Genomic DNA, 25,652 nt, shown 5'->3' on the forward strand with positions numbered 1-25,652 from the left:
TTTTAGATTTGACCTTTAACCTCCTGATGTTCTTCTCGGTTTGTTTGATGCTTGTTTTTATAAACATGTTTTTGGAAAAAAAAAGAAAATAAAAACGATTCAAAGTGAGTTTCTTTCATGTCGTCCTTGAACCTGGGAGGAGCTGATCCTCATCGCGTCACGTGACCCGGCTCCGGTTTCACGTCAACATCTGGGATCGATCACAGATGCATGATGGGAACACAGAGGAACGTTCTACTCAGAGTCTCACACGGATGTTAAAGAAAATACTGTTTAATTAAAAATCTTAATGGCTTAGGCATGAAACATGGCAACGCAAGAGGATATTAAACAATAAATAAATCATATTTACACAAACAGCTTTAGTAGGCGAGTCGTTAACAAGGCTAGTCGCGTCAGCACCGGAGACTCGAGGACCTTGAACGCACCACGAACTTGTATTTAAACATATTTGATGAAGAATTTGTCAAAGAGTTTTACTGCCTCCGTGTGGCGACATGTGGAACTGCAGTCGCCTTTCTTGACAACTCAAGGCACGCAATGTGATGACGTATGTATGTGACGTCGTTGTTGTGTTGTTGACGTCAGGGTTGTTGTGCATCTGACTTTGTGTTTGACTACATTTGTGTTACTTCACCAGCGTTTTTTTTCCAGTCATCGTTGTGTCACTTGTGTTGTTGTTGTCGTCTTTTGTTTGTGGTCTTGTCGTGAATGTGTGCGTCCGTATCATTGTGTAGCAGTACTGCTCAAGTGTGTATCACAGAGTGTGTGAAGAGTTGTGTGTCTGTGTGAGTCCACATGAATTGTTGTGTGTCTGTGTGACTCCGCCTGAAGAGTTGTGTGTCTGTGTGAGTCCGCGTGAAGAGTTGTGTGTCTGTGTGAGTCCGCCTGAAGAGTTGTGTGTCTGTGTGAGTCCGCCTGAAGAGTTGTGTGTCTCTGTGAGTCCGCGTGAAGAGTTGTGTGTCTGTGTGAGTCCGCGTGAAGAGTTGTGTGTCTGTGTGAGTCCGCCTGAAGAGTTGTGTGTCTGTGTGAGTCCGCCTGAAGAGTTGTGTGTCTGTGTGAGTCCGCCTGAAGAGTTGTGTGTCTGTGTGAGTCCGCCTGAAGAGTTGTGTGTCTCTGTGAGTCCGCGTGAAGAGTTGTGAGTCTGTGTGAGTCGGCCTGAAGAGTTGTGAGTCCGACGTGTCTCCGGTGCTGCTGGCAACACAAACATGAAATAATGATGACAACACGTGTTATGTTCATGGCAGTAAGAAACTAAAGTTCTACACAAGCGTTCAGACACAGATACACGTCATGAGGGGGGGGGGTGTGACGTCACGTCAATACTGCTAGAGAACGACACATTCAAGGTGTCGTTACGTTCTCGTCACGTGACCGCCACACAACGCGTCACTTTTCCCGCTGCAATGATGCTGCGTTCACGGCCACCGGAGGGCGCTGTTGAGTTCACTGCGTCTTTAACCGACAGATCATGACTCATCACTTTTTTCAACGAATGAGGTAGAAAATCAATTTAAAATGTTGAGTGACGTGGAGTTACCATGGCAACGACAGCTGCCAGTCAAACGTAGATAAAATTGAAATAAAATCATTGATGTGATCATGAGTCAAGAATAGTGTTGTGTAACAACAACACAACACAACACACGACTCATGAAACACAAAAGACTGAAATGGTTCTAAAGACCAGGAAAGGGAGGATTTTCCTACGTGACCTGAACGCAGCATCTGAACAAATGTTTAGGTTTTAGTGGCACAAGGTGGAGACAAGTGTGTGTTTGAGAGAGTTGTGTGTGTGAGTGTACATGTGTGTGTGTGTGTGTCAATGTGATCATGTGTGTGGGTGAAGGTATGTGTGTGTGTGTGTGCGTGCGTGTGTACATGTGTATATCTATTTGATCATGTGTACATGTGTGTACATCTACATGATCATGTGTGCAGGTGAAGGTACATGTGTGTATCTATGTGATCATGTGTGTACATGTGTGTGTATCTATGTATACATGTGTGTATCTATGTGATCATATGTGTGTACTCATGTGATCATATGTGTGTACTCATGTGATCATGTGTGTACTTGTGTGATCATATGTGTGTATCTATGTGTGTACTCATGTGATCATGTGTGTACATGTGTGTATCTATGTGATCATGTGTGTACATGTGTGTGTATCTATGTATACATGTGTGTATCTATGTGATCATATGTGTGTACTCATGTGATCATATGTGTGTACTCATGTGATCATGTGTGTACTTGTGTGATCATATGTGTGTATCTATGTGTGTACTCATGTGATCATGTGTGTACATGTGTGTATCTATGTTTGTACTCATGTGATCATGTGTGTACATGTGTGTATCTATGTGTGTACTCATGTGATCATGTGTGTACTTGTGTGTACTCATGTGATCATGTGTGTACATGTGTGTATCTATGTGTGTATCTATGTGTGTACTCATGTGATCATGTGTGTACTTGTGTGTACTCATGTGATCATGTGTGTACATGTGTGTATCTATGTGTGTACTCATGTGATCATGTGTTTACTTGTGTGTATCTATGTGTGTACTTGTGTGTACTCATGTGATCATGTGTTTACTTGTGTGTACTCATGTGATCATGTGTGTACATGTGTGTATCTATGTGTGTACTTGTGTGTACTCATGTGATCATGTGTGTATCTATGTGTGTACGTGTGTATCTATGTGTGTACTTGTGTGTACTCATGTGATCATGTGTGTACTTGTGTGTACTCATGTGATCATGTGTGTATCTATGTGTGTACTTGTGTGTACTCATGTGATCATGTGTGTATCTATGTGTGTACTTGTGTGTACTCATGTGATCATGTGTGAACTCATGTGATCATGTGTGTATCTATGTGTGTACTTGTGTGTACTCATGTGATCATGTGTGTACTTGTGTGTACTCATGTGAGTATCTATGTGTGTACTCATGTGATCATGTGAGTATCTATGTGTGTACTTGTGTGTACTCATGTGATCATGTGTGTACTTGTGTGTACTCGTGTGTACTCATGTGATCATGTGTGTATCTATGTGTGTACTTGTGTGTACTCATGTGATCATGTGTGTACTTGTGTGTACTCATGTGATCATGTGTGTATCTATGCGTGTACTTGTGTGTACTCATGTGATCATGTGTGTATCTATGTGTGTACTTGTGTGTACTCATGTGATCATGTGTGTATCTATGTTTGTACTTGTGTGTACTCATGTGATCATGTGTGTATATGTGTGTACTTGTGTGTACTCATGTGAGTATCTATGTGTGTACTTGTGTGTACTCATGTGATCATATGAGTATCTATGTGTGTACTTGTGTGTACTCATGTGATCATGTGTGTATCATGTGTGTATCTATGTGTGTACTTGTGTGTACTCATGTGATCATATGAGTATCTATGTGTGTATTCATGTGATCATGTGTGTACTCATGTGATCATGTGTGTATCTATGCGTGTACTTGTGTGTACTCATGTGATCATGTGTGTATCTATGTGTGTACTTGTGTGTACTCATGTGATCATGTGTGTATCTATGTTTGTACTTGTGTGTACTCATGTGATCATGTGTGTATATGTGTGTACTTGTGTGTACTCATGTGATCATGTGTGTATCTATGTGTGTACTTGTGTGTACTCATGTGATCATGTGTGTATCTATGTGTGTACTCATGTGAGTATCTATGTGTGTACTTGTGTGTACTCATGTGATCATATGAGTATCTATGTGTGTACTTGTGTGTACTCATGTGATCATGTGTGTATCTATGTGTGTACTTGTGTGTACTCATGTGATCATGTGTGTACTTGTGTGTACTCATGTGATCATATGAGTATCTATGTGTGTACTTGTGTGTACTCATGTGATCATGTGTGTACTTGTGTGTACTCATGTGATCATGTGTGTATCTATGTGTGTACTCATGTGATCATGTGTGTATCTATGTATGTACTTGTGTGTACTCATGTGATCATGTGTGTATCTATGTGTGTACTTGTGTGTACTCATGTGATCATGTGTGTATCTATGTGTGTACTCATGTGATCATGTGTGTATCTATGTGTGTACTTGTGTGTACTCATGTGATCATGTGTGTATCTATGTGTGTACTTGTGTGTACTCATGTGATCATGTGTGTATCTATGTGTGTACTTGTGTGTACTCATGTGATCATGTGTGTATCTATGTGTGTACTTGTGTGTACTCATGTGATCATGTGTGTATCTATGTGTGTACTTGTGTGTACTCATGTGATCATGTGTGTATCTATGTGTGTACTTGTGTGTACTCATGTGATCATGTGTGTATCTATGTGTGTACTTGTGTGTACTCATGTGATCATGTGTGTATCTATGTGTGTACTTGTGTGTACTCATGTGATCATGTGTGTATCATGTGTGTATCTATGTGTGTACTTGTGTGTACTCATGTGATCATGTGTGTATCTATGTGTGTACTTGTGTGTACTCATGTGATCATGTGTGTACTCGTGTGATCATGTGTGTATCATGTGTGTATCTATGTGTGTACTTGTGTGTACTCATGTGATCATGTGTGTATCTATGTGTGTACTTGTGTGTACTCATGTGATCATGTGTGTACTTGTGTGTACTCACGTGATCATGTGTGTACTCATGTGATCATGTGTGTATCCATGTGTGTACTTGTGTGTACTCATGTGATCATGTGTGTATCCATGTGTGTATCTATGTGTGTACTCATGTGATCATGTGTGTACTTGTGTGTACTCATGTGATCATGTGTGTATCTATGTGTGTACTTGTGTGTACTCATGTGATCATGTGTGTACTTGTGTGTACTCATGTGATCATGTGTGTACTCATGTGATCATGTGTGCAGGTGAAGGTATCGACACAAACTCTCTCAGGATGTTCTTCGCCGTCTCCAGGTTGTTCTGCGCGATCATCAGAGCTTTTTGAATGTCCTGCTGAGAGTAACCTTGAGACATCAGACCCTCGATCTCGCCGTTCAGGGTCGCGACCCCGGAGGAGGAGGGAGGGGGGGAGGTCGACGGACCCGGGAGGTCGGGCAGCGGCGCCGGGTGGTCCCGGTTCTGAGGTCGGGCTCGTCGGTCCGAGTTGGCTCGTCGCGGGAGGGGCTTGGGTGGATGCTCCGGGTCGACTCCGGCGCCGAACGCACCTGCGGACACCGGGTGTTGGACCGAGGTTCTGCCGGGCCCGCGGGGACACTCACCCTCCACAGGTGCGTCCAGGCTCAGCGCGCCGAAGCTGTCGGAGGCGGTTCTGCGGGCCGGCGCCGGCGGGGCGACGGGTCGCGGACAGTTGTACTCGTAGATGTCTTCGGAACCGGTTTCGTCCGGCGGCGCCGCGTCTGGAACACAGGAGCCGGTGTGACGCCCCCCGGTGGTCGCGGGGCCGCGCGGCGGGACCGCCTCACCTGGCTCGGGGTTCTGGCCCGACTCGGACTGGATGTTGCACATGGACTCGTAGACCTGAGGGTCGTCCGAGTCTCCGTCGGCGCCGTCCCGGAGCGCCGCCTGGACGCCGGCGGCCGGAAGCGACCTGGCGTCCTCCGGGTGAGGCGCCGGACCCGGGACCGGCGGCACCAGCGAGCCCGGGATGACCCAGGGCGCCCCCGAGACCGGCAGCGAGGTGGGACTCATGTACTCGTTCTCCTCGCAGTCGCTCGACAGCTTCTCTCGGCTCGACGCCACCGACGCCGGCAGAGACCTGGACCAGAACCAGACCATCAAACTGCAGTGAATGTTTCTATTATATATTACTTCAATTTGAAAATATTCAGGTTTTCAAATATTCAATATACAAAGTATTTTATACTTCTAACAAGTAATTCATAGTATTTCAATAAATCAACTTTTCAATGATTAAAAACACTAAAAGCTAAAAGGATAATAAAACAAGTTAAACTCTCAACGGTGTGACATCACAGTGACATCATCGCGACCCACAATACCTTGCGGCGAGGCAGTAGACGGCGTTGGTCGCGGCCTGAGGTTTGGTTGCGTCTCCGTTGGTCTGCAGGGTCGCGAGGGCGGCGGGTCGCGGCACCATGTAGTTGCTGGTCCAGGCCGGCTGGTCGGGGGTGCAGGGGAGGGGCCGCCTCTGGAGTCTGGAGTCCTGGCCCACCAGAGGGGGGCGCTCTGGAGGGGGCGGGGGGGGCAGCTCTCTCAGGGCGGGGGGCAGAGGGAGGGGCTTGTCTCGGTGCGTCGCCGCCATCTGCTGGACAAACATCAGTGACGTCTAGATCAGATCAGAGTACTGACTGTGGCTCAGAAATACTACAAATACTTCTTTGTTGACGTTAAAAACTACAAATACTGTCATCGTCGACGTTAAAAACTACAAGTACCGTCATCGTCGACGTTAAAAACTACAAATACCGTCATCGTCGACGTTAAAAACTAAAAATACTGTCATCGTCGACGTTAAAAACTACAAATACCGTCATCGTCGACGTTAAAAACTACAAATACCGTCATCGTCGACGTTAAAAACTACAAATACCGTCATCGTCGACGTTAAAAACTACAAATACTGTCATCGTCGACGTTAAAAACTACAAATACTGTCATCGTCGACGTTAAAAACTACAAATACCTTCATCGTCGGCGTTAAAAAACTACAAATACCGTCATCGTCGACGTTAAAAACTACAAATACCGTCATCGTCGACGTTAAAAACTACAAATACCGTCATCGTCGACGTTAAAAACTACAAATACCGTCATCGTTGACGTTAAAAACTAAAAATACCGTCATCGTCGACGTTAAAAACTACAAATACTGTCATCGTCGACGTTAAAAACTAAAAATACCGTCATCGTTAAAAACTACAAATACCGTCATCGTCGACGTTAAAAACTACAAATACCATCATCGTCGACGTTAAAAACTAAAAATACCGTCATCGTTAAAAACTACAAATATTGTCATCGTTGACGTTAAAAACTACAAATACCATCATCGTCGACGTTAAAAACTACAAATACCGTCATCGTCGACGTTAAAAACTACAAATACTGTCATCGTCGACGTTAAAAACTACAAATACCGTCATTGTCGACGTTAAAAACTACAAATACCGTCATCGTCGACGTTAAAAACTACAAATACCGTCATCGTTAAAAACTACAAATATTGTCATCGTTGACGTTAAAAACTACAAATACCGTCATCGTTAAAAACTACAAATACCATCATCGTCGACGTTAAAAACTACAAATACCATCATCGTCGACGTTAAAAACTAAAAATACCGTCATCGTTAAAAACTACAAATATTGTCATCGTTGACGTTAAAAACTACAAATACCATCATCGTCGACGTTAAAAACTACAAATACCGTCATCGTCGACGTTAAAAACTACAAATACTGTCATCGTCGACGTTAAAAACTACAAATACTGTCATTGTCGACGTTAAAAACTACAAATACCGTCATCGTCGACGTTAAAAACTACAAATACCGTCATCGTTAAAAACTACAAATATTGTCATCGTTGACGTTAAAAAGTACAAATACCGTCATCGTTAAAAACTACAAATACCATCATCGTCGACGTTAAAAACTAAAAATACCGTCATCGTTAAAAACTACAAATATTGTCATCGTTGACGTTAAAAACTACAAATACCATCATCGTCGACGTTAAAAACTACAAATACCGTCATCGTCGACGTTAAAAACTACAAATACTGTCATCGTCGACGTTAAAAACTACAAATACTGTCATTGTCGACGTTAAAAACTACAAATACCGTCATCGTCGACGTTAAAAACTACAAATACCGTCATCGTTAAAAACTACAAATATTGTCATCGTTGACGTTAAAAACTACAAATACTGTCATCGTATTATTCATGGTTGACATTAATAAACTACATTAGTCAAATGAAATGCTTCAGTCAACAGATAAAAGTATTGTTAAGTATACATTTATCAAAAACATAAATTAATGTAGTATTTGAAGATCGGTTCACTCTTGTAGTTGTGTTGTTCAACTGTGTGGGTCGTTGTGTACAAGTGTAGTTGTGTTGTTCAACTGTGTGGGTCGTTGTGTACAAGTGTGGTTGTGTTGTTCAACTGTGTGGGTCGTAGTGTATAAGTGTAGTTATGTTGTTCAACTGTGTGGGTCGTTGTGTACAAGTGTGGTTGTGTTGTTCAACTGTGTGGGTCGTTGTGTACAAGTGTAGTTGTGTTGTTCAACTGTGTGGGTCGTAGTGTATAAGTGTAGTTGTGTTGTTCAACTGTGTGGGTCGTTGTGTACAAGTGTGGTTGTGTTGTTCAACTGTGTGGGTCGTTGTGTACAAGTGTGGTTGTGTTGTTCAACTGTGTGGGTCGTTGTGTACAAGTGTAGTTGTGTTGTTCAACTGTGTGGGTCGTTGTGTACAAGTGTGGTTGTGTTGTTCAACTGTGTGGGTCGTTGTGTACAAGTGTGGTTGTGTTGTTCAACTGTGTGGGTCGTTGTGTACAAGTGTGGTTGTGTTGTTCAACTGTGTGGGTCGTTGTGTACAAGTGTGGTTGTGTTGTTCAACTGTGTGGGTCGTTGTGTACAAGTGTGGTTGTGTTGTTCAACTGTGTGGGTCGTTGTGTACAAGTGTGGTTGTGTTGTTCAACTGTGTGGGTCGTTGTGTACAAGTGTGGTTGTGCACTACATAGTTGTCGTCATTCATTCTTTCAAGTATCACAACGTCGGCCATTTTGAAAATGTTTGCCGGAGTCACGACTTGTTTGTGTGTCTCCTGCAAACACACACACAGACCCACCTTGGCTGTGGCTCCTGGTCCCAGGTGAGTGTGAGAGGTGGAGGGTCTCTGCTGCAGGAGGTCCAGTCGAGGGGGGACTGGGGGCAGCTGAGAGACCGGAGACGCCGGTCGTTCCACCTGCGAGCAGATGTTCCAGGTGTTGATCAGAGGTTTGACACTCGTTCGTGACGCACACACACTCGTTTGTGACGCACACACACACACACACACGTTTAAAGGTCTTCACACACTCTCCACTCAAGGTCTTGACCCCTTCTGTGACGAGGGTCACGAGGGTCACGAGGGTCACGGGCTCACCTTGCTGCACAGGCGGCTCATGACCAGACTCTGGTCCTCCAGACGCTCGTCGTCCTCGTCGTCGAGACACGAAGCTTCAGCTCTGGACGCCTGGAAGCCTGCGAAGGAAGCTCCGCTGGCTTTGGGGTGGAAGGGGTCCACCACGATGGGCTCCGTGCCCTTGATCTCGCAGCGACAGAACGGGCAGCCTTGACCCTCGGACTCCTGGAGCACGGAGGAAGGTTTAGGCGGTGGGGTCGCCGGTCCGGTCGGAGGTCGGGGGTCAGACTCACCTGCCAGGCGGTCAAACAGGAAGTGCACATCAAGTGTCTGCAGGGTTCGATCTTCACGTCCTTGTCGTTCTCGGCGCAGATCTTGCAGAGCTGGAAGGTGGAGCCCATCTCACAGTACAGCTCGTACTGCTCCTGCAGGCCAGAGGTCGAGAGGTCAGAGGTCAACACCGGCCCAGGCAGCAGCGACGCTCAACACGAACCTGAGTCACTTTGATGTGATCCTGCGGCGACGGTTCACAGAGTCCAGTCAGGTCCGGATTCTGAGCTCGACCGTCTGGAAACAAGTAACTGAAGAAGAGTTTGAATGAAACTTTATTAACATGTTTGTGAACAAAAGTGTTTGAATGAAAACTTTATTAACATGTTTGTGAACAAAAGTGTTTGAATGAAAACTTTATTAACATGTTTGTGAACAAAAGTGTTTTAATGAAAACTTTATTAACATGTTTGTGAACAAAAGTGTTTTAATGAAAACTTTATCAACATGTTTGTGAACAAAAGTGTTTGAATGAAACTTTATTAACATGTTTGTGAATAAAAGTGTTTGAATGAAAACTTTATTAACCAAAGTGTTTGAATGAAAACTTTATCAACATGTTTGTGAACAAAAGTGTTTGAATGAAAACTTTATCAACATGTTTGTGAACAAAAGTGTTTGAATGAAAACTTTATCAACATGATAAATGTGAATGAAACACTTTTCTTCTGGTTTAACTTTAGTAACTATTTCAAACAGAAACAACAAAATCCACTAAAACACATTCATCTGCCTTTTATAAGTAGATATAGTTAAACTTAAATATAACTTTATTGATAATTTAACTTTTTTTCAAAATCTTATTTTATCTTATTTTTATACATTATATTTCTTTAATGGTTTATATTACAGTTTGTATAAAATAAAATAATTTGATTCTTCTATTTACAATAACATGAAAATATTCACAGAATTGTTCATGTTAGTGTTTCAATTAAACTCCCGGCCTCTAGATGGCAGCAGTCGTTACGTCCTCCACAGCTAAAGGAAGAATGATGACTGAGGACGAGAGGATACAGTGACTCCAGCAGCTTTTAAAGCTGATGTTTGGACATATTTTGGTTTGAAACTTTATCATCTTTGTAGTTTCAATGTAGAAGTATTGGTAATATTTCTGTAAATTCTGCAACACCAGAGTCAAGTACTGGACAATACTACACATATATACTTGTTACTACACTATCACAACACCAGAGTCAAGTACTGGACAATACTACACATATATCCTTGTTACTACACTATCACAACACCAGAGTCAAGTACTGGACAATACTACACATATATACTTGTTACTACACTATCACAACACCAGAGTCAAGTACTGGACAATACTACACATATATACTTGTTACTACACTATCACAACACCAGAGTCAAGTACTGGACAATACTACACATATATACTTGTTACTACACTATCACAACACCAGAGTCAAGTACTGGACAATACTACACATATATACTTGTTACTACACTATCACAACACCAGAGTCAAGTACTGGACAATACTACACATATATACTTGTTACTACACTATCACAACACCAGAGTCAAGTACTGGACAATACTACACATATATACTTGTTACTACACTATCACAACACCAGAGTCAAGTACTGGACAATACTACACATATATACTTGTTACTACACTATCACAACACCAGAGTCAAGTACTGGACAATACTACACATATATACTTGTTACTACACTATCACAACACCAGAGTCAAGTACTGGACAATACTACACATATATACTTGTTACTACACTATCACAACACCAGAGTCAGGTACTGGACAATACTACACATATATACTTGTTACTACACTATAACTATAAATAGCGTCTTCTTGTATCAACAAACGCCTCACTTTGCTCCTACACACTCATTATAAAATTAAACTTATATTTCTTTCTCCCATCAAAGCTACAGATGTTTCCAAACAAACAGATCATTCACACACGACTGATCAGATCTTGCAGCTGATGCTTCGTTTCTACACTTCCTGTGGCTCACGACTGGTTTCACTGCAGACTTATCTGTCGTTTTCAACTCTTTATCTGCAGCTTCCTCAACATGAAGCCTCTGATCGTCAGGATAGTGAGCAGCAACCTTCTCACGTCTTCAACTCCAAACCTCCACAGGAAAATACTGCGTTACCGAGAAAGATTCCGAGCCAGAGTCGATTCTGGGAACTCATAATGTAGCCTGAAGTGTATAATGTGCAGCATTGACACGGCGCAGCAGTGCGACTCACAATCCCTCTCTGTATCCATCAATGAGAGCTTGGAAGAGGGGCTTGTTATGGGGGATGGTCTGCAGGATGTTCCCGTCGGCCGTCACGTAGCCGATGGCCCACTGGCCCAGTCGAGTGCAGCTCAGCCTGAAGATGTAGCTGCGAGTCACAGGAGTGAAGCACACGAGGATGAAAACATGGAGATTCAAACGATGCTCAGGTGTGTCAACAGACGAGGTCTCACCTGCCGGGCTTGTGGATGAAGCGGTGCAGGCGAGCTTTGACCTCGTCGTAGGTCAGGAATGCCATGTACCCGGGATGAGTGACCGCCAAACTGTTCCAGTTCCTCAGGAGCGACGACCACGGCTACGACGACACAAACGCGTTTACAGAGGTCCCTGAACACATCGCGCCTTCATGGTCTTGTTTCGAGGTACTTGAGCTGAAGTCAAGGACATCAAAGCCGCTCGTCCTTGTTCTGTTACGCATCGTTTTTTTTTATTTAACTCCCATGATGCACCTCTCCATTCCCTTACTGAAAAAACTTCCACTACAAAAACATATTTATACTCTGACCGTCTCTAGCTCAAATATGACGACGGCCTTGATTATCTGGCTGGGCGGCAAAGCATCATGGGAGAAGTCCAGGTCAGCGTCACAGAGAAGGTTGTTGAGGGAAGACGCCTCGTGTCGATGTTCACGTTAAAACAGTCGACACTCGATTGAAGCAGGAGTTTTGACGTCACATCAAGCAGCAAACACTGAATGTTTGGCTGCAGAGTCACGAGCGGATCAAAGTTCCTGGATTATGATTGACAGGTTTAACTTCCCGACAGATCCACGTGACTCGGTGTCACAAGAGTGATCAAGAGGATCTCTTCTGCCGCCGAGACGTCTGTCAAACATTTAATCAACACCAAACTAGACCTTTCTGCACCAATACGAGCGTCACGTCAGCAGTTTTCTTAACTCTCAGATTAAATACAGTTATCTTAACTCTCAGATTAAATACAGTTATCTTAACTCTGATTAAATACAGTTATCTTAACTCTCATTTTAAATACAGTTATCTTAACTCTCATTTTAAATACAGTTATCTTAACTGTCAGATTAAATACAGTTATCTCAACTCTCAGATTAAATACAGTTAACTTGACTCTCAGATTAAATACAGTTATCTTGACTCTCAGATTAAATACAGTTATCTTGACTCTCAGATTAAATACAGTTATCTTAACTCTCATTTTAAATACAGTTATCTTAACTCTCAGATTAAATATAGTTATCTCAACTGTCAGATTAAATACAGTTATCTTAACTCTCAGATTAAATACAGTTATCTTAACTCTCAGATTAAATACAGTTATCTTGACTCTCAGATTAAATACAGTTATCTTAACTCTCAGATTAAATACAGTTATCTTAACTCTCAGATTAAATACAGTTATTTTAACTCTCAGGTTAAATATAGTTATCTCAACTCTCAGATTAAATATAGTTATCTTAACTCTCAGGTTAAATATAGTTATCTTAACTCTCAGGTTAAATAGTTTTCTCAACTCTCAGATTAAATACAGTTATCTTAACTCTCAGGTTAAATACAGTTTTCTCAACTCTCATATTAAATACAGTTTTCTCAACTCTCAGATTAAATACAGTTATTTTAACTCTCAGATTAAATACAGTTATCTTAACTCTCAGGTTAAATACAGTTTTCTGAACTCTCAGATTAAATATAGTTATCTTAACTCTCAGATTAAATATAGTTATCTTAACTCTCAGGTTAAATACAGTTTTCTCAACTCTCAGATTAAATACAGTTAACTTGACTCTCAGATTAAATACAGTTATCTTGACTCTCAGATTAAATACAGTTATCTTGACTCTCAGATTAAATACAGTTATCTTAACTCTCATTTTAAATACAGTTATCTTAACTCTCAGATTAAATACAGTTATTTTAACCCTCAGGTTAAATACAGTTATTTTAACTCTCAGATTAAATATAGTTATCTCAACTCTCAGATTAAATATAGTTATTTTAACTCTCAGGTTAAATACAGTTTTCTCAACTCTCAGGTTAAATACAGTTATCTTAACCCTCAGGTTAAATACAGTTATTTTAACTCTCAGATTAAATATAGTTATCTCAACTCTCAGATTAAATATAGTTATTTTAACTCTCAGGTTAAATACAGTTTTCTCAACTCTCAGATTAAATACAGTTTTCTCAACTCTCAGATTAAATACAGTTATTTTAACTCTCAGATTAAATACAGTTATTTTAACTCTCAGATTAAATACAGTTATCTTAACTCTCAGGTTAAATACAGTTTTTTCAACTCTCAGATTAAATATAGTTATCTTAACTCTCAGATTAAATATAGTTATCTTAACTCTCAGATTAAATATAGTTATCTTAACTCTCAGATTAAATATAGTTATCTTAACTCTCAGGTTAAATACCGTTTTCTCAACTCTCAGATCAAATACAGTTATTTTAACTCTCAGATTAAATACAGTTATTTTAACTCTCAGGTTAAATAGAGTTATCTTAACTCTCAGGTTAAATAGAGTTATCTTAACTCTCAGGTTAAATACAGTTATCTTAACTCTCAGATTAAATACAGTTATTTTAACTCTCAGGTTAAATACAGTTCTCTTAACTCTCAGATTAAATACAGTTTTCTCAACTCTCAGATTAAATACAGTTTTCTCAACTCTCAGATTAAATACAGTTTTCTCAACTCTCAGATTAAATACAGTTATTTTAACTCTCAGATTAAATACAGTTATTTTAACTCTCAGGTTAAATATAGTTATCTCAACTCTCAGATTAAATATAGTTATCTTAACTCTCAGGTTAAATACAGTTTTCTCAACTCTCAGATTAAATACAGTTATTTTAACTCTCAGATTAAATACAGTTATCTTAACTCTCAGGTTAAATACAGTTTTCTCAACTCTCAGATTAAATATAGTTATCTTAACTCTCAGATTAAATATAGTTATCTTAACTCTCAGATTAAATATAGTTATCTTAACTCTCAGATTAAATACAGTTATCTTAACTCTCAGGTTAAATACAGTTTTCTCAACTCTCAGATTAAATACAGTTATTTTAACTCTCAGATTAAATACAGTTATCTTAACTCTCAGATTAAATACAGTTATCTTAACTCTCAGATTAAATACAGTTATCTTAACTCTCAGATTAAATACAGTTATTTTAACCCTCAGGTTAAATACAGTTATTTTAACTCTCAGATTAAATATAGTTATCTCAACTCTCAGATTAAATATAGTTATCTTAACTCTCAGGTTAAATACAGTTTTCTCAACTCTCAGGTTAAATACAGTTATCTTAACCCTCAGGTTAAATACAGTTATTTTAACTCTCAGATTAAATATAGTTATCTCAACTCTCAGATTAAATATAGTTATTTTAACTCTCAGGTTAAATACAGTTTTCTCAACTCTCAGGTTAAATACAGTTTTCTCAACTCTCAGATTAAATACAGTTATTTTAACTCTCAGATTAAATACAGTTATTTTAACTCTCAGATTAAATACAGTTATCTTAACTCTCAGGTTAAATACAGTTTTTTCAACTCTCAGATTAAATATAGTTATCTTAACTCTCAGATTAAATATAGTTATCTTAACTCTCAGATTAAATATAGTTATCTTAACTCTCAGATTAAATATAGTTATTTTAACTCTCAGATTAAATATAGTTATCTTAACTCTCAGGTTAAATACCGTTTTCTCAACTCTCAGATTAAATACAGTTATTTTAACTCTCAGATTAAATACAGTTATTTTAACTCTCAGGTTAAATAGAGTTATCTTAACTCTCAGGTTAAATACAGTTATCTTAACTCTCAGGTTAAATACAGTTATCTTAACTCTCAGATTAAATACAGTTATTTTAACTCTCAGGTTAAATACAGTTATCTTAACTCTCAGATTAAATACAGTTTTCTCAACTCTCAGATTAAATACAGTTTTCTCAACTCTCAGATTAAATACAGTTTTCTCAACTCTCAGATTAAATACAGTTATTTTAACTCTCAGATTAAATACAGTTATTTTAACTCAGGTTAAATATAGTTATCTCAACTCTCAGATTAAATATAGTTATCTTAACTCTCAGGTTAAATACAGTTTTCTCAACTCTCAGATTAAATACAGTTATCTTAACTCTCAGGTTAAATACAGTTTTCTCAACTCTCATATTAAATAGTTATTTTAACTCTCAGATTAAATACAGTTATCTTAACCCTCAGGTTAAATACAGTTATTTTAACTCTCAGATTAAATATAGTTATCTCAACTCTCAGATTAAATATAGTTATTTTAACTCTCAGGTTAAATACAGTTCTCAACTCTCAGATTAAATACAGTTTTCTCAACTCTCAGATTAAATACAGTTATTTTAACTCTCAGATTAAATACAGTTATTTTAACTCTCAGATTAAATACAGTTATCTTAACTCTCAGGTTAAATACAGTTTTTTCAACTCTCAGATTAAATATAGTTATCTTAACTCTCAGATTAAATATAGTTATCTTAACTCTCAGATTAAATATAGTTATCTTAACTCTCAGATTAAATATAGTTATCTTAACTCTCAGGTTAAATACCGTTTTCTCAACTCTCAGATTAAATACAGTTATTTTAACTCTCAGATTAAATACAGTTATTTTAACTCTCAGGTTAAATAGAGTTATCTTAACTCTCAGGTTAAATAGAGTTATCTTAACTCTCAGATTAAATACAGTTATTTTAACTCTCAGGTTAAATACAGTTTTCTCAACTCTCAGGTTAAATACAGTTTTCTTAACTCTCGGATTAAATACAGTTATCTTAACTCTCGGATTAAATACAGTTATCTTAACTCTCGGATTAAATACAGTTATCTTAACTCTCAGGTTAAATACAGGTATTTTAACTCTCAGATTAAATACAGGTATTTTAACTCAGATTAAATACGACTTCAGCGACAACAGATGTGGATCAAACCAAAATAAAAAACATTTGGTTTCATTTCTCAATAGAACATTCAAAGACTTCCTTTCCTGCAACTTTCATTTCATCTTAATCATCCAATGACTCTCAAGCTCCAAGTACGTTTCGCTCCCGACGATCGGTTCTGGTCAGTACGATCTATATTTAGCTGCGATCTGGACCAGGCTCTGGTCGGCAGTAACCTCACTTATTTCTGAAGCAAACAAGAAGTGATGAAGAACTTCAGGGCGTCTCGGTTCCTCATACAAGGACTCATGACTGGAAGGTTTAGAAGAACCAGGGAGGATCATTCGTTACGAGGTCAGAACTAATCATATTTTCCCGGAACTCGAAGGCGTTTCTGAGGTTTGTTCGTTCGGTTCTGGATAAGTCGGGCCTCGTAACGAGGTTAGAGCTGAAGGAGGAAGAAGGAGGAGAGATTGGTGACAGGAAACGGAGGAAGATCAGGAAAAGGGAGTTAAGAAGTTGTACATGAGAAGTCATGTTCAGCGAGTGGATTTAAAAATAACACTCATACATAAATAGTCACTGGTGGATGTCATTGAACAAATGAAGTGTTTCTTGAGACTCTGGAGTACCCGGAGAAAACCCACACAGATGAACGGCTTCCAAACTTGAACTTAACTTAGATCTCACCTGGAACAGTCGGGTGAAGATGTCAAACTCGAAAACGGAGATGCAGTCGTTGCAGGTGAGGTCGATGGTGGACTTGAGCGCCATGGCCTCCAGGCCGGAGCTTATGGGATGAAACTCGTGGAGCGCTTGACGGAAGGTTCTCCAGGGCACGATGGTCCTGCACGAAGACCACGGGTGAGGAACATGTAGAGCGAGTGAGGAACATGACGAGCGAGTGAGGAACATGACGAGCGAGTGAGGAACATGACATGACTCCAGCACCTCCATGGACTCTCCTACACTCTCCTCTTTTTTCTCACTCCTCTCCATATCCATCCGTCTACCCTCCCATCCTTCCTCCAGGCATGTCAAAGCAGGAGGCCGTCAACAATGAGTCTGGTTCCGCTCGAGGTTTCTGCTTCTAAAAGGAAGTTTTTCCTCGCCATAGCTCACTGTACAGTGTTTCGCTTCTTGACCTTTGTTGAATTGCTGGATCCATTTTTCCTTAATCAACTATAGTCTTATTTCAACTCTAATGTGTCTTGAGATAACTTTGTTATGATAAGACACTTTTAATTGACACGACGAGCGAGTGAGGAACACGACGAGCGAGTGAGGAACACGACGAGCGAGTGAGGAACACGACGAGCGAGTGAGGAACACGACGAGCGAGTGAGGAACACGACATGACGAGCGAGTGAGGAACACGACATGACGAGCGAGTGAGGAACACGACATGACGAGCGAGTGAGGAACACGACATGACGAGCGAGTGAGGAACACTACACGACGAGCGAGTGAGGAACACGACATGACGAGCGAGTGAGGAACACGACATGACGAGCGAGTGAGGAACACGACATGACGAGCGAGTGAGGAACACGACATGACGAGCGAGTGAGGAACACTACACGACGAGCGAGTGAGGAACACTACACGACGAGCGAGTGAGGAACACTACACGACGAGCGAGTGAGTGAGGAACACTACACGACGAGCGAGTGAGGAACACGACGAGCGAGTGAGGAACACGACGAGCGAGTGAGGAACACGACGAGCGAGTGAGGAACACGACGAGCGAGTGAGGAACACGACGAGCGAGTGAGGAACACGACGAGCGAGTGAGGAACACGACGAGCGAGTGAGGAACACGACGAGCGAGTGAGGAACACGACGAGCGAGTGAGGAACACGACGAGCGAGTGAGGAACACGACGAGCGAGTGAGGAACACGACGAGCGAGTGAGGAACACGACGAGGTGAACAATCATCTCAACTCACTTGTCCCCGAACGACCTCCTCCAGAACTCTGCGGCGTCGGCTTTGGTGATCCTGAAGTTGTCACCTTGGAACAGGCCGTTGGGGAATATGGCTTTGAGCTCGGCGAGCATGTGGCTGAAGATCAGCGACAGTTTGGTCAAGTTTCGCCTGAAACACACAACATGCACAGGCGTCGATTAGATTAGGCGGATTTATTGCGATACTGGCGGGAAAATTATATATTGATAAATTCTTGCCAACACTTGTAAAATAATCAAATTATAAATCGACCAAAGACGACGAAGCATCTGTGATGGAAGCATTTGCAGGATTTTCTGGGACAAACAAATATAAACTTATTTCTTGATTGATCAACATGAATATTCGTTTCAATTGTAAGTTTTAAAGATGGATATAGTGTTGAATATATCGATGCATGTTCTTACACCAACATCCAGATCCCGCATCATGTTACAGAAATAAAGTTGTGTTGTTCGGCCACAGAGATGATTGACACATGAAAGGAGGAAGGAAAGACTTTTGCTAACTGATGAATTTGTGAACAGGAAGTGAATGTGATGCAGCAGATTATGGACGAGTGATCACGTGTCAGCTCTTGAGAAACATGATCAGGGTGATAAATAAAGCTCAGCAGCGATACATGGTCCTGGTCTGGTCCTGGTCTGGTCCTGGTCCGTACCTGGGCTGAGAGTTCTCCTCGTACATGCGCTCCTTGGCTTCTTTGAAAAGGCTCATGGTCTGTTTGGTCTTGTTGGTCAGGTTCTCCATGACCACGCGGAAGTACTCGTTCTCGCCCAGGATCTCCATGCGACCCTCGTACCGGGACAGGATGGTGCGCAGGTGTTGGTAGGTGTCGGGCAGCAGGTCCAGGATGTAGGGAGGACTGTTCTTCAGCGCCACCTTGGGGTTCTGGCAGAGACGAACCACCTGGAGCAGAAACGAGGAAATGAGGATTTTTTTTCTCTTTCATCTCCATGAAAAGTTTGATTCATTATAACGACTCGAGTCACTTGAGAAGGTTTTACAAACACAAGCATGAAGTTTTAATAGAACGAGGGAAAGATCATTCGTTCATTTATCAAAAACTTTAGTGGCAAGACTTCAGACACAATTTGTAAAATAAACTCACAACTAAATATTGGATAAAGCAAAAGAATACAAATATAAGATCTACTGAAAAAATCATTATTAACTAAAGAATAATAGAAAAACAAAGTGAGTCAAATAAAGCGATGGATGAAGGTGATGAATAGAAAACAATAATTAAATCCAGATAAAGAAACGAGGATCAAAGAAACATAAAAACAAGTTTAATCCAGACGGACAAGAGTTAAAAAGGTTCACACGAGTTTAATTTTGCTTCTCAATGACATGTTGGATTGAAAAAAGATCTACGTCTGTAATCACGTGACCACAGTTCCTTAGATTTACATGACAAATACAAGTGTGCGTCCGTGTGTGTGAGTCTCTGCATGTCCATATGTGGATGCGTTTGTTAAAGGAAATGTTGAGTCGTCTGCCCGCCACGATACAAAGTCAACGCTTGTGAGGCCAAAAGATGAGAAAACCTCTCATTTGAGTTCAAAGACGGGGATCGTTTCCTGCAGACGACATTTTAAAGTCAATATGTTTGTGTGGAAGCCTCTGAACGTGGGCGTGTCAATGTTTATTAGCAGACTGGCAGCATCAGCAACGACAAGTGTGTGTTTCGAGATGCCAGACGATAAACCACGGCGAGCGACGACAGATTATTTCTGATGCGTCACCATGAGAGGCGTGGAGCGGCGTGACCGACCATCACGGAACGTTCCTCCAGACGCGAGCACTTCTAACCCGGCGCTGACTCATGAGACGACCACCGAACACGGCGACTCATGACCACGAAATTCACCAGTTTGTGTATTTGTTCAGATTTAAACAAACAGTTCCTGAAATGCTTCGGTGAAAACTCACTTCCTGCCTGAAGTTACTGATCGTTCCATCAAATGAAAAGATTCCAGAGCAGCATTTTCTTAGAGTTAAATTTGTCTTTTTTTCCACACATTTAATGCCAGCAAGACACAAATATCAACAACAGTCCATTATATATATTTAAACAGACGCAATTGGCAAAGGGGAAACTGGGAATTCACGACGTTGCAGTAACACTAGCCCAGGAACGCTGTTCTAGATCCTATGGATGGAGTCCATTAAGCACATTTTATCAACGACTTTCAAGCGTTACTCAGACCACATGACCAGGATCAGTGACGGACTAACATCTTTAAGTAAAAATTAAATAAATAAATATTCTTAGACGTGCACAAAAGGCCAACTGAACCACTTTGCCTTCGTGTGAGCAGTTCTCACGAGCTAGAGTTCAATAGGAAGGTGTTGATGTCGCAGGAAAGCAAGTCATTCTGTGCTTTTGTAACTACTTCACTGGGAGACTTTTCATAAAAAGGGAAATTTGACCATAATTATGAAAATTCTACATCCATAAACTCGTGTCTGAATTAATGAGGAATTACCTTCATTACACAACAGAACCGGTCCAGTGTTCCTGGTCTGTGACGGAACCAAACATCCAACTTCTTGGAAAACCAAAATTGTTTTTCTTATCATTGCCAGAAAAAGTCCCTTCGAACTAATGCGAATTAAATCCCAATTTCTGAAGCCTGGGATGATGGTCTGCACGGGTGTGTTAGATTGTTAACATCCAGAACCATCGTCGGTTCATTCATCCCGAGTTAACCATCCCTCGGACAAACATACTTTAGCCTGCATTAACAAGGACATTATCAGTGGAATAATGTGATATAAACAGGGTTGTAAAGATGAACAGTCAAGTGACAGACAGGAGGAGGTTCACACAATACCCTCGTCTGTCTACAGTAACTTCACTTCCTGTTCGTGGACTTCCCCGAAGGATTCCAGCCCGAACGCTTCAGTACGTTCCAGTGAAGCAGTGAAGTCGCTGAAGTCCACCACGGAGCTGCACAGCTGCTCGGCTTGTGTAGAAACAGTGTGTCCACGGCACTTTGGTCACAACTCCCAGCATGCTTCACTGCCAATTCTTTACATCTCGGCGCTAAACTATAACTTCCTGTTGCTCATCAGGTCATGACTGACTTGTGAGGCGAGAAAAATGGCCGTCAACAATCATAGACCAACAATACACTGCATTTATGAAAGGTTTTAAACTGCACAGGTGGAATATTGCGTGTGATCTGCTGCACAAATGACCTCTTGTGTCCTCGACCCCTAGCATCACGCTCACAGTATTATTCATTATTAGCTCCTATTATTTCACACTCATTAACCTCGGATCAGAGTCAACATTAGTCCCAGATTCATCGCATCATGCAACAAAATATCCATCAATTATTCAAAAGTCGGTTTCTCACAAGTTGCTGAACAAGTTTAAAGTAGAAACTGGATCAGTCAGACATCAGAACCTGGTACTGATCAGACCCATATGAACAGAACCACAACAGAGTTTAAGTTTCAGGAAGATACAACTGGAAATAATCAAAAACAAGGCGACTCTTCTCAAGACTGACTTGATGCAGGAAATATTTGCTATTAATAACCAATAATCTCGTCTTAACTTCCAGCAGCGTCTGGTCCACGTTGAAGGATCAAGTCAATGATCGTATAAAATAATCTAAATGCATCTAGAAAAGAAAGACCAAACAAGCTGCTACGAATTACAAAGTTGAACGAGAAATTAACTCATTAATATATTGAGATAATGTTTAAGAGACGATTGAAAACAATGACACTTGTTCAAACAAACACCATGACACGTTAAAAATGAAGCGACAGAGTCACCAGTGGCAAAATAAACGGAAGGAAATACGAGTCAATGAGATGCAAACAAGATGATTTACATTCACGTTTCTTTTGTTTGCAACACCAGGTTTGAGGAAAGATTTCTAGAATTTAAAGAAGTCCTTGTCAAGGGTCTTTTCTTGGCTCAGGAGGAACTTCTGCAGTTTCACAACCACAACTGTGCAGTGAGTGTCCACGAGCCAGAGAGGAAACGGTTTTTTATTCAGTGTTTGGAGAATCTTGAGCACATCTCTATTTACGAGACTTGAACGTATTGGACGAGAGAAACACTGGGTTAAGAAGTTCCTTTAGTTGACCATCTTTTAAACACTGGGTTAAGAAGTTTCTTTAGTTGACCATCTTTTAAACACTGGGTTAAGAAGTTTCTTTAGTTGGCCATCTTTTAAACACTGGGATAAGAAGTTTCTTTAGTTGGCCATCTTTTAAACACTGGGTTAAGAAGTTTCTTTAGTTGACCATCTTTTAAACACTGGGTTAAGAGGTTTCTTTAGTTGACCATCTTTTAAACACTGGGTTAAGAAGTTTCTTTAGTTGGCCATCTTTTAAACACTGGGTTAAGAAGTTTCTTTAGTTGGCCATCTTTTAAACACTGGGTTAAGAAGTTTCTTTAGTTGACCATCTTTTAAACACTGGGATAAGAAGTTTCTTTAGTTGGCCATCTTTTAAACACTGGGTTAAGAAGTTTCTTTAGTTGACCATCTTTTAAACACTGGGTTAAGAGGTTTCTTTAGTTGACCATCTTTTAAACACTGGGTTTAGAAGTTTCTTTAGTTGGCCATCTTTTAAACACTGGGTTAAGAAGTTTCTTTAGTTGGCCATCTTTTAAACACTGGGTTAAGAAGTTTCTTTAGTTGACCATCTTTTAAACACTGGGTTAAGAAGTTTCTTTAGTTGACCATCTTTTAAACACTGGGTTAAGAAGTTTCTTTAGTTGGCCATCTTTTAAACACTGGGTTAAGAAGTTTCTTTAGTTGACCATCTTTTAAACACTGGGTTAAGAAGTTTCTTGAGTTGACCATCTTTTAAACACTGGGTTAAGAAGCTTCTTGAGTTGACCATCTTTTAAACACTGGGTTAAGAAGTTTCTTGAGTTGACCATCTTTTAAACACTGGGTTAAGAAGTTTCTTGAGTTGACCATCTTTTAAACACTGGGTTAAGAAGTTTCTTGAGTTGACCATCTTTTAAACACTGGGTTAAGAAGTTTCTTTAGTTGACCATCTTTTAAACACTGGGTTAAGAAGCTTCTTGAGTTGACCATCTTTTAAACACTGGGTTAAGAAGTTTCTTTAGTTGACCATCTTTTAAACACTGGGTTAAGAAGTTTCTTTAGTTGACCATCTTTTAAACACTGGGTTAAGAAGCTTCTTGAGTTGACCATCTTTTAAACACTGGGTTAAGAAGCTTCTTGAGTTGACCATCTTTTAAACACTGGGTTAAGAAGCTTCTTGAGTTGACCATCTTCAAAATGGTTAAACCTGCTCATGTTAGAGTCATTTTCTAAATGCACTTTTACTGTGACTTGATTTTTTTCCAGCAGGATTGAAAATGTTATAAAACCAAATGCGAGCTTTTCTCAAATCGAGGTCGGGACTCGGTCCAATGCGGCAGGAATGTTAGGAAGTTAATCCCCGTCAGGACGTTGTTACCCCGCGTCCCTGGCTCGCCCCGTCAGGACCCTCAGGACCCACCTTGTCCATGAGCTTCCAGCACTTCTCCACCATCTTCTTGTCCACCACCGCGGGCTGGTGCGGCGTCAGCGGCGGCTGGTGCGGCTGGAAGGCGTCCTTCATCAGCCCGATCAGCCCGGCGCCCCGGCGAGGGTTTCCGGCCATGGTTCTGGTGCTGGGTTCTGCCCGGGGCTGAGCTGGGTGACCAGGGTCCTGCAGCGGGTCCAGACAAACACGTCAGACTCACAGATTATTGAGCCCGAGCAGGAACAAAAAAAGGGCTCGTGCGTGTAGCCTGCTAGCTAAGAAGCTACATTTAAAAAAGCTTCCTCGGGGAGAGTTTGGGAGGAAAATACCTGCTCAGGACATTTTCCCCGCGTTTGTCCGTCTAGTGGCGGGTGGTTTGACGGCGGTACCGGGAGAAGACAAGTTAGATCATCCCGGCGCTCGAAAGTCGAGCTTAATAAGCCACAGTTGTTAGCAAACTAATCAGCGGCAGTGCGAGCAAACACGGATATCCGGCCGCGCCTTCACAATAAGAGTTGATTCATCAGCAGACGTTTAGACGTTTATTTTAGGTCACAGTGCCCTCCGTAGTTTTCTTTCTTTATTATCCAATCAACAAAATAGCTGCTTCATTAAAAATGCTTCAAATAAAAACATTTTCACAAGTCATACTATATGTAGGACAATTACGTCTTAATTATTGTATCCTCTGAAGTTTGTTCAATAAAGAAAACGTTTTGAAGTCGTTTTTCTATTGAACTTAAATATAGAAAACTTTAACAATTTTAACAATCAACTTATATCATATGAGTTTTATTAGTCAATTTATACACAGTTACAGAACATAAAAAGGAATCGAGATTTTTTGCATTTCTCACTGTTCCGCATTGTAGACAGAGAGTACAAGCCTGTACTTAACTGTTTACTTAACAGTCACAACAATAATACACACACACACACACACACACACACACACATATATATATATATATATACTGTGTATATATATAGTTTAGTTCTTTTCATATTTTTATTTATATGAAAGAAACAAAAGTACCTTCACATAAACACCGTAGACTCACGAACAAATAACACCACCTCAGGTGTAAACACAAGCGGAAAACAAACACAAAGCTTTCATTTTCATCTGTCAACAAACACACCTATAAACAACCTCCATCACACAAACATACACATTTCTACAAACTCTTCTAGTTAATTTCTCAGAATTAAAAAACAGCCCAAGATATTCTCACAACATACTTTAACATAAATAGTAAAATTGTTATGTCTTGATAGATCTTGCTGTAGGTCATCATTACAAATATTTAAATAAACACTTTTCATCTCTAAACGGATGTGTTGGTGGTGAAGAGTCTGGTTTCATCTACACATACACGACAAGTACATTGTTTTTCAAGAACTGGCTCAAGAATGTCAGTCTACTTTCTTCCCACTTCTAAGAAGGTTGTTGAGTTCAAAGGTTAATTCAACAGGAATGCGGTCCAAGTACTTTAAAATTGATCAACTTTGCTATTTTTCTGTTTTTGTGTTGTTGGATTTGATTTAACCT

General features: G+C 40.4%; 2 protein-coding genes across 7 annotated transcripts in view; one reads left to right on the plus strand and one right to left on the minus strand.

Annotated features, from left to right (window-relative positions):
• The window catches only part of mcama (melanoma cell adhesion molecule a), a 50,699-nt gene extending 50,591 nt beyond the window's left edge, over positions 1-108 (plus strand). Inside the window, exon 17 of the mRNA XM_087807990.1 lies at positions 1-108. This exon is cut by the window's left edge and continues 490 nt beyond it. The gene's annotated coding sequence lies outside the window, so the exon portion shown is untranslated.
• A 4,414-nt stretch (positions 109-4,522) lies between these two features.
• Positions 4,523-24,568, minus strand: LOC148065680 (E3 ubiquitin-protein ligase CBL-like). Of its 6 annotated transcripts, none has more exons than XM_087807568.1 (14): positions 24,430-24,568; positions 24,095-24,286; positions 19,251-19,498; positions 18,572-18,718; positions 17,313-17,469; positions 11,889-12,010; positions 11,666-11,803; positions 9,570-9,657; positions 9,370-9,501; positions 9,098-9,301; positions 8,801-8,917; positions 5,986-6,248; positions 5,245-5,741; positions 4,523-5,190 (listed from the first exon to the last, which is right to left on the minus strand). In XM_087807568.1, exons 2-14 carry the CDS (start codon positions 24,236-24,238, stop codon positions 4,871-4,873), a joined length of 2,577 nt encoding a protein of 858 aa, XP_087663694.1. In that variant the 5' UTR covers positions 24,239-24,286; positions 24,430-24,568; the 3' UTR covers positions 4,523-4,870. The 6 variants fall into 6 exon arrangements, with proteins under 6 accessions (XP_087663694.1, XP_087663695.1, XP_087663693.1 ...); XM_087807569.1 differs by having other exon boundaries at positions 4,523-5,382; positions 5,449-5,741; positions 5,986-6,251; XM_087807567.1 differs by having other exon boundaries at positions 5,986-6,251.
• Between the last annotated feature and the right edge of the window lie 1,084 nt (positions 24,569-25,652).

Source organism: Callionymus lyra, chromosome 14 (assembly GCF_982586985.1).
Source record: "Callionymus lyra chromosome 14, fCalLyr1.hap1.1, whole genome shotgun sequence".
Lineage (NCBI taxonomy): Eukaryota > Metazoa > Chordata > Actinopteri > Syngnathiformes > Callionymidae > Callionymus > Callionymus lyra.

Bases quoted from the DNA above. Each gene is read 5' to 3' on its own strand.
- LOC148065680 (XM_087807564.1), bottom strand. From the start codon at position 24,238: ATGGCCGGAAACCCTCGCCGGGGCGCCGGGCTGATCGGGCTGATGAAG. The intron at 9,658-11,665 runs GTGAGTCGCACT...ACTCTTCTTCAG, and splicing joins GATGGATACAGAGAGGGATT to TTACTTGTTTCCAGACGGTC. The intron at 8,918-9,097 runs GTGAGCCCGTGA...ATCTGCTCGCAG, and splicing joins TGAGCCGCCTGTGCAGCAAG to GTGGAACGACCGGCGTCTCC.